The 10110-nt window shown below is 31.1% G+C and overlaps 2 protein-coding genes across 2 annotated transcripts; one reads left to right on the top strand and one right to left on the bottom strand.

Moving 5' to 3' along the window:
* The first annotated feature begins 5676 nt into the window (after positions 1-5676).
* On the top strand, positions 5677-8471 carry LOC118064408 (protein SHQ1 homolog). Its single transcript, XM_035078973.1, has 3 exons — positions 5677-6124; positions 6194-6554; positions 6683-8471. Exons 1-3 carry the CDS (start codon positions 5982-5984, stop codon positions 7805-7807), a joined length of 1629 nt encoding a protein of 542 aa, XP_034934864.1. The 5' UTR covers positions 5677-5981; the 3' UTR covers positions 7808-8471.
* LOC118064409 (uncharacterized) lies at positions 8415-9916 on the bottom strand. The gene is made up of 2 exons (XM_035078974.1): positions 9690-9916; positions 8415-9620 (listed from the first exon to the last, which is right to left on the bottom strand). The coding sequence occupies exons 1-2, from the start codon at positions 9908-9910 to the stop codon at positions 8429-8431; spliced, it is 1413 nt and encodes a 470-aa protein (XP_034934865.1). The 5' UTR covers positions 9911-9916; the 3' UTR covers positions 8415-8428.
* Between the last annotated feature and the right edge of the window lie 194 nt (positions 9917-10110).

Here is a 10110-nt window from a genome sequence, read left to right as displayed (position 1 = left end):
TCTCACATTATGAATCCTTTTTTATTAATAAAAAAATACTTGTTACTTGATTCAAGTATATCAATTCTTCACTGCAAGTATATTATATACTTAAATTAAGTATACGAAGTACTCATGCTAAAATTTTTTTCTTATTAAATTTAAAAATTTCAAAATATAAATAATTATATTAATAATAAAAAAGTTACTGTTATACCCATTGGTATTGGTCAATTTAAATTAGTGACCATTACTAATAAAGTAATTTAATGATTAAATATTCAGTAATTAATAAATAGATGAAAAGTAATCTTATAATAATTACAACAATTACTGTTGTACTTTTAAATACGTGGAGCTGCTACACTTACCAAATATTTATACCTGTATAACTTTTAACAGGTGCAAAATAATAAAAAACTTTGCATGGATGAAATGTTCCATTTTTAATTCTGCACATTTTGAGCCCAAAATCGGAATGATTTAAATAATTCATTGTTTATAAAAATAATGAAAAAATCAATGAAAAAAAAAAATTTTTCTCTAAAAATGAAATTCAATATCTCCTTTTTCTAAATAAATCGCCAAAAAGTAATATTTCTAACATTTAGTATTTTTTATTAATTTCCTTAGACGCGACTGAAGCTTTTGTCAATAGTGAAGCTTCAGTCGCGAATAACTTTTTATCTATCTTAGATATGTTCAGTGCTTTTTTTTTATTAAAATTACATTCTGAACAACTTTTATTTAAAACATTTTTTCATATCTATCATAGAAATCGAGAAATTCGCGAGGGGGGGCGGTTTTTCGCGATTTACTCCCCCCCTATGTGTGCCAAACAATTTTAACCTACACCATTGTGTTTCTCGCAAAATTTCCGATCCAGTCATCTATAAATCATTAATTTGGCCGCAGCAAACCAAAATTATCTCATTTCCCTCATTTGATTGGACTATACAATTATCCTAAGGACACAGAAATATGACATTTTGCGTTTGTTAATGTATTCATAGCCTCTCATCCTCAATGAGTCTAAACCTCTTTGACCTTGACTCAAGCCACCCCACAAAATAAAGAAATTCATAAAAATTTTGATATAATGATATAATACACATTTTGATATAAAATGTACTTGCATCAAAAAATCATTATACTCAAATTGAGTATATTTTGTGTTTGCCGCTAGTATACTTTCTAGCTATCACATTTTTTCTGTCAGTGTAAGGCCCGAGTTCAATTAGCAAATTGCTGATCACAGCTGCCAACTTCTGCCAGACATTGGTACCAACCTAAATAAATTAAAAATTAAAGAACCCGATCATAACAAACATAACCTAAAATTTGTTATAAAAAAGTAATGCAAAGTTATTGTGCAATTCGTGTAAACAGGTAATTATAAGTTAAATGAATTATTAAGATGCTGTTAATATTTAAGGCTGGGCTGAAGTCAGAAAGGCGACTGATTCCCCCTATCCAAATACATGGGATCGGGAAATTTCTAATTTCTTCGCCAATTTACCATTATTTCTATAAAATTAGGTACCAAATTACAGAAGAATTAATGCCGGACTGACGTAAACAACAATTTTTTGTATATAGTGAATATTTTTATTAAAAAAATTAGAAAGAATAATGAAAAAATTATGAATTGACTTGCCGCGCTTAAATTTCAAGATGGCGGCCACATCATTCAGATGAAAAATCACTAATTATTCTATTTTTATACGTTTTTCGCCCAAAATTCGTGTTTGCGTCAGTCCTTGCCACCTGTCTGAATGTTAAAAAAATCAATTCATAGTATAAAATTGAATAATTTAGAAATAATTAGAAATCTTGTATTCCAGATGATATTCTCCGGAAAATTAGTTTGAAAAAATTCTGATAGGTGACAGCATTATGCTCGCAGATGACCTCAGTCATCCATATTGAAAAAATGCTCAATCCGTATCCAGAACTGATGGTGCCCTGCATTTTGGCGAGTAAATTCTGCATGTGTGTGTACGGGTTATATATGTATGTGATGTAAACATAGTGTATCACTTTACAATGCCCTACACTTTGATGACTATTGCAGTTAGAATAAATGAAAATGATGATACTCATTTAACATTAATTAATATAATACCTGCAAATAACTTCAAATACATATATTCATCCATTATTATCATTTTTATTAGGTATAAATGTTAATAAGGAAGCTCAATTCCAAGTCGGCGTATCCAAGCATGTAGTGTAAAAACAAATGCACATTAACTCAATATCGAGATTATGCTGGCCATGTGGTTAGGGCGTCAGAGTTCTATTTTGCCGGGCAGGGTTCGATCCCAGTCATAACCAATTTTTTTTTCTACTTTATTCGTTAGATTAGCTGTAATTATAATATTGACATGCTATAATTAATCTTTTATAACAATTTGATTTTTTTTTCTCTTTATTCATTGAATTTATTGACGCTAAGTCGAAAAATATTTGAACAGAGCCATAAACTTTCTTTTTGTATAAATACATTGATAATAGCCTGTGTTTAACAACTTATACATCTTTACATGTATTAACAATGTTATGTTATTAACAAGTTAATCATATTATTATCAACATTGAAAAGTAGTTTAAACAATCCGTGGCGAGTTCCGGCATTTCGCTGACAAGCTCTACCCCCACTCTCTATGCCCAAGCCTGCAGCTTATAATTTTTGAGCATATATAAATGTTTTGTAATCATAATAGCTCGGTGGTTAGCGCATCGGTCTTTCATTTTGATGGGCAGGGTTCGATTCCAGTCATGGTAAAGTTTTTTTTTTCTTTTTCATTTGTTAGATTTGCATGTAATTATAATATTAACATGCTAAAATGAATCCTTACCAACGATTTGATTTTTTTTTCTCAATTATTTATGTAATTTATCGACGCCGAGTCGGAAAACATGAACAGGGTTATAAACACTTTTTTTACTATAGCTATATAAACGTAGCTTTTTTTTAAGCAATTTAGAAATTTTTAGAAGTAGTTGAAACAATCCCCGGGGATTTCCGGCACTTCGCCGGCAAGCTCTATCCCCACCTTTCGTACTCAAGCCTGCATTATACAATTTATAAACATAAACATGATGTCAGAGATAATATGTTAGCTCTGTAGGTAGAACACCAAGCTTTCATTTTACCGATTAGGGTTCGATCCCAGTTATAGCCAATTTTTTTTTTTCATTAAAATTTTATATAAATACAATAATTGGTTGTTTGTATAAGTTCAAAATCAATTCCTAGTGTCTTTTAAAGACAACATTTTCTAAAGAAGAGAATTCATAGTAACTCGTTCCTCACCCTCAGCTTATTTTCAGAAAAACAAGTTTTTTTTCGTAATTAATTGGAAGAATAATGTAATAAAATATATGAATTGATTTATAAGTATATAAAGTCACTTGAACAAGAAACAGAAAAAAAAATTGCCTATGACTGGGATCGAACCCTGCCCAGCAAAATAAAAGGTCGGGGCTCTAACCACTGAGCTATTATAGTTCCAATTATAGTAAACGATGCTTGAAAATTATAAGCTACAGGCTTGGGCACAGAAAGTGGGGGTCGAGCTTGCCGGCGAAGTATCGGAACTCGCCGCGGATTGTTTAAACAATTTTTTATTATTAATAAGTTGTTAAAAAAGGCTATTATCAATGTATTTGTACAAAAAAAGGTTAATGGCCCTGTTCAAATATTTTCTCATTTGTCATTGATTAATTGAAAAAAAATTTTACATAAAAATTGAAATTTAAAACTCATTTTTGGCATGATAAAATTGCAATTACATGCAATTTAAATAAAAAAAAATTTTGCCGCAATTGGAATCGAACATCGTTCGGTAAAATAACTGGCGAACCTTCTGACTATAGAGCTAGCATATTTTCATTTGCTTTGTTTACGTTTAGATATCGTAAGCTTCAGGCTTAGTAACAGAGGGTGGGGAATGTGCTTGCTCGTCAACTGTTCGAACTCGCAGTCTTCTCTGAAAAATAAGACGGAGATAGATAGATATATTTTGTGCTCTGTCTTGCTCGGAACAGATTATTCAAAAATTTGTAAATTTCTTGGTACCCTAAGGCTCCCTTTTTGTAGTGCATCCCTGAAAATTATCATTTTTCGAACGATTTCTCTGTTACCTACTCAATTTCAATTGATATCGAGCTTCGGCTTTTCGCCGCACAACGTGAGGGCGTAAAGTCAACTCCGGGAAACTTTCTGACTTCAGCCCAGCCTTAATTTATACCAAAAATAGCGATTACTGCATTTTTGTAAATATTTTGTTTATCTCAAGTAGGTAGATAATAAAAGAAGATTACAAAGTTTACTTCAGTTGATAATATAGTTTTCTTACACTGACGATCTTCCTTACTTTCCTCAAGTGTATGTTATACGGGGAGATCCCGTATGAAGCGTACTTATGCTGAGTATAATGCTGTTTTACACTTCAAAAACCATTTTCTCATATTATGAATTCTTTTTTATTAATAAGAAAATACTTGTTACTTGAATCAAGTATATCAATTCTTTACTGCAAGTATATTATATACTTAAATTAAGTAAATGGAGTACTCATGCTAAAATTTTGTTCTTATTAAATTTAAAAATTTCAAAATATAAATAATCATATTAATAATAAAAAAGTTATTGTTATACCCATTGATATTGGTAAATTTAAATTAGTGAGCATTACTGATGAAGTAACTTAATGATTAAATATTCAGTAATTAATAAACAGATGAAAAGTAATCTTATAATAATTACAACAATTACTGTTGTACTTTTAAATACGTGAAGCTGCTGCACTTAGACTTGGCCTATTAAAAGTCTAACTCGTAATTTAGCGCTCAGCGATAAATTATTGATTGTCGAATCTTTGATACTAATTAATAATTTATTGAATGCCTATTAATTAATTCTAGGAAATTGACAAAATATTCTAATGAATTATCTTGAACATTTTTGTCTATAGAGGTGCCTCTAATTCATCAGTCGATCTTAATGAATGCGGTTCATCATCTTATTTTAAAATATGATTTAGTCAAAACACACAAATATTTTTTACCCATTTTTATTAACATAATAATTTTACAAAATTTAGTTGAATTACTTAAAATTATAATAATTTTACAAAAACAGTTTCTATTTTTTCCATGTTATAATAATGTAATGTACTTGAATTCTATTCATAAGTTTTATTATTGGATTATATCTGTAGATTTACTATGTAAAATTATTGTTATATTTATACATCACTTACAATAATCCTTCATAACCTAACTTTTTCAATTTTTGTTGTTTTTAATCTTTTTGATATTATTTGCAGAACCCTCGTCAGAAATAACATTTAGTTTACATTTTTCAATCAATCATGAATCTTCGTGGATCTTCTTCATATAGAGTTTCTAACCCTTTATCATCTTCATCTATACTGAACATGATGGTTTTTCACTTTGTTTAATTATAAATTAATTAATAAATAATTAATAAACGCGTGAGACCTGATATTGAACATGTGACTGCTAATGGCTTTTGGTTAGTTATTTAAAATACCACGAGAGGTCTCTACATGGTCGATATTGCGAGAAAAAATATCGACTATCGATGTATCGTCTATGAAAAATATCGAATAAAAAGACTCGATATTAGAAAAAATTTATCGATATTTCGATACATCGATAAATATCGCCCATCCCTAACTATTATTCATGTGTTGTTTTTCATTTGCATAATAGTTTAAGTTTTATAATTTTTTATCAAAATTGTTCTCCTCCCATCGTCCTTTCTTTGAAATCCATTAATTCCATAAAATTTTTTACTAAATTATTAAATAAATAGCGATCGAAATATCCCAAAGTGTTCTAAAATAACTTGTAAAGTTTATTTATAACGAGCTGCTTAAGAAGTGCAAAAACGTTACGAATTGATGTCAAATATGCTTCATTAATTTTTATCGAACCTCAAGTTTTTTGTATATTAATATTTAAAAAAAATGTTGACTCCAAGATTCGAGTTATTACAGACTGACAATGAATTAATTGTCAAAGTGCACGCACCTTATGCCAATATTAAGGACACAGAAGTTTATGTTGAAGGGACAGACGTTAGATTTTTCTCCAGTCCTTACTACCTAAGGTAATTTAATGTAGTTTAGTAATTAATAATTTTTTTTTAGTAATTACAATATTTTAAACTTATTTTTAGACTTAAACTTCCTGGAGAAATAATAGAGAATGACCAATCCTCAGGATCTTATGACTGTAATTCAGGACAATTTACACTGAAATTTTCTAAAGTCAATCCTGGTGAACATTTTGATAATTTAGATATGATAACAACACTCTTGGCACCACCAAAGCAAAAGAAAAATTTCGTTTCTACTATTGAGGTGATTGGTAATCCAGCAGTGACTAATGAGAATTCTTTGGTTGATAATGACACTACGAATGGAAATGAGTGGTTTTATCCTCAAACAAACTTGAATAATAATCCGATCGTAAATTTATTGGAAGGACCAAGATATGGGTTTGCTAACAAGATTGTAGGAGCTTTGGAATCATTTGAAGTACGTTATTGCATTTGTTACCTGATTTTTGAAATGTACTATCCAATTTTTAATTAGTTTCAAATATTTTAAATTAATCATATAACCAATCTTTTTTCAATGTTCCTAAAAATAAATGTATTTTTCAGCAAGGATGGCTAAAAGACGTCGTAGACCTTCCATTTCCCGACTCGACTCCAATGACCAATCGCCGAGGTCTCCGCGAAGTAAACGAAAAATACCATTTTAGTGATGACCACTACACTGCTGATTTAATTCAACCAGAAGACTCCATCAAACGGATCATTGACTTCCAGCCTTCATTCTACACAACAAACCCTGAAAGCCTAGAATTTTCAACCACCGAACAAGATATTCTAAAAGAATTACCTAATAAAGAATTTTTATTAACCAACGAAGAGTCCAGAATAGCTCTTTTAAGTTTGGTAGACATTTTATTTAGCTATTGCTATAATCATCGAGTAACAATGGGTGAAAATACATCAGAAAGCAGCTGGGATATCAACAAAATCAGCTCCACTCTATCTTGGTTTGATTATTTCATTTTTCTTGAAGATGTTGTGAAATCTTGTATCCGTAGATCTCTCTGCTTTCCACTCTACAGATACTGGGAGCTATCCATCAAGGTCCTAGATGATGTAAATAAAATCTTAGCTCTTGGAAAAAAGTCCATTTTAAAAAGTTTATGTGAAATTCATGGGCTATTTAATAACTCTTATGACCCAAGATATGTTTTAAACCAATTATACATCAGAGATTATCTTATTTGGGTCCAGAGATTACCAGAAGCAACGATAAAAGAGATTCTTGGTGAACTAGAGGCTGTTAAAATTGAGAAAAAAGATGTGGGTCTTGACTTAGTAGAGTTGGAAGCTGCTGCTTGGTCAGTTTTGGAAGAAGAGAAAGTTGAAAAATTACCTTGTGTTGTTAATATTGAAGCTCCCACTGGTCCGAAGCTCTGCCTTAATAGAGTCGTTGATAAAATGAATAAATTGGTTATTACTAATAGAGATAGTGATGATGAATCGACTTCTAGCGATGATGATAGTAGCAGTAGTAGCAGTAGCTGCTGTGATAAGAGTAATTGTAAGAGTTGCTGCTCTAGCACAAGCTCAGAATCTAGTTTAACAAGTAATGATAGTGATTCTAGTAGTGATGTTAGTACTAGTTCTGAAGATGTTATAAAAAGCACTAACAATAAGAGTAATTCTAGCAGTTGTGCTAGCACTGATTCTGATGATTCACGTGATTGAGTGTAAATAATAGAAAGAGAATTATTTAGTCACTCAATTCGCGAAATTATGATTTTTCAGCATGATTAGAAATCGATGAAAAGCTATTTCAGAGAAAAGTTTTTTGAGATTTTCTTAAAAATTATATAGAGTATGGAAAAAAAAATTTCGAATAAAAGTTGTAGCAGCTACAATTCTGTATAAAACAAAGCTATCACACTGTGACTTGTATTCCTCACAGTTTGACTGTAAAATAATGATAAAGATACAACAAGTTGAAACTTTTTATTTATCTGCAGCTAAACTATAATAAGTAGGAGAGTAAGCCTTAGGAACTTTTTTATGTAAAATCAAAAAATCTTAAATTTTTATTCAAAACTTGTTTTATATCTCTGTATAGTTTACGAAATAATCCTAAAAAACTTGCTTTAAGAGCAGTATCTTCATGATTCCATCGCTTTCCCGCGGTAGAAGTACTGTTTTTATAACTACTAATTATTTTTAGTAACCCAAATGATATTTCCCAAAAATTGTTGCCATGCTGAAAAATCTTTATTTCATCATCATCGTGATTAGACTTGGATTGAAACTTAATAAATAACCTTATAAATGTATTTTATGATATATTTTATTTATAAGATGTCAATCGTTCAATACATAATAAATCCAAGGTAATAATTTACTGTAATGGGCAATTAATTTATTTTTTATGTCTTCCTCATCACCATCATTTTTTTCAGTGACTATTCCTGACTCTTCCTCTCCTTCCTGGGTCACAAATTCACCATTCATCAGTGGATCAATAGAGTTTTTGATGCCTAAATCATTAACATTGTGTAATTCTTCATTGTAACCTGAAGGCCTTGATGACGAATTAACGTAAGCATCGTTATTATTTTCTTCCGGGTTTTTTTCTAGACTATTTTCCTTCCAGTAATCAGCAACTTCACCATAAAAGCCTGGACTTTCATTTTTTTCATAAAAAATGCTGTCTATCAGCATCCCAGATCTTCTACGAGAGCTTTTATCATACGTATAAGCATCTGAGCTGTCTAGATGTCCATGATAGTTAGGCTTAGACCATTCTAACACCAAATATTCATGTTTTTTTGCTGCATCTTCATTGATATGATAGTGTGGTGCATGCATAATAATTCTCAGACTTGGAACACCATTTTCCAGGTCGTTTAGACCATCAGGGCGATTACTATTAGCTTCCTCAAGGTTCATAGCTGTTGATTGAACTTCAAACATTGATGCAAAGTCTCCAGAATGTTCAAGTTGAATGTTTTCATGTAGTTCTAAGTCACTTTCTGACACCATCATCTCTTCTAGTTGTTCTTCACTAGATGTAATGTTGGTAGATGTAATGTTGCTGAGTTGATTAAAATCAATGACAGTTGCGTAAGCATCACAAGGACCACAGGGATCATCTTTGTAGGTTGATAAAATTGCTGCTTTGACATATGGAAAGTGAAGAATACTCCAGGGAACGATGATTTGATAGGTCATCTTGCCACATCTATCCATCACTAACACTTGGTCACGGGATCCATTGAGATTTCTAGAGATTCCAAGATTTTCATTGTCTTCAATGATGAAAATATCCGGAGAAATGATCTCTTTTAGCAGCTCTACAGTATCGTCATTTGATTTCGACATGTTTCCAAGGATGTTTTGTATCTCAAATACTTCTTCTGGTGCTACATTCATCCAAGTCTCCTCTTCCAATTTATCCTGAAGATCGTCAATGGTTGAGAAGTCATTAATAACAGCGAAAAACAACACTTCCGGTATTCCTGAATGCTCCAATCGCTCTTTCAGTATCTTCAACCTTTTTGTAATGATAAAAGTTAATTACTAAATATAAAAATAGTGATAAGATAAAAAAAAAAATATTTACATATCAGCTTGCTTGTAACTGAATGGCCAGGAAGAATCAAGAAATGCTATGACATTAACAAGTCCTACTTGACCATCGGTAAAATCAACTGGAATGCATTGATCATCATCTAGAGTTTCCTTTTTGTTCCGATGTGATATGAGATGAGGAAGTGCTTGGGTATTCAATGTAAATGTGATGATAGAGAGCAACAAAAAAAACGTCAGAACTGGTGGACGCATAATGATCAACTGGAGACTGGAGTACAAAAACTGATGAGAAAAAAAATAATGCATTAGAGTACAAAGAACATCTGTTATATCTCCACTTCTCTTTGACTTCCCCTCCACTTTTCTCTGTTCCCTTCGTCAGTTTGAGATTCAAGCTGTGTTCGGGTTAAACCCATTCTTAAAGAACATTTGTCAACCTTGAAATAATGAAG

Source organism: Chelonus insularis, unplaced genomic scaffold, assembly GCF_013357705.1.
Source record: "Chelonus insularis isolate UGA/USDA-ARS -01 unplaced genomic scaffold, ASM1335770v1 contig_18_pilon, whole genome shotgun sequence".
Taxonomy (NCBI): Eukaryota; Metazoa; Arthropoda; class Insecta; order Hymenoptera; family Braconidae; genus Chelonus; species Chelonus insularis.
This window is presented reverse-complemented; position numbering and strand designations above follow the sequence as displayed.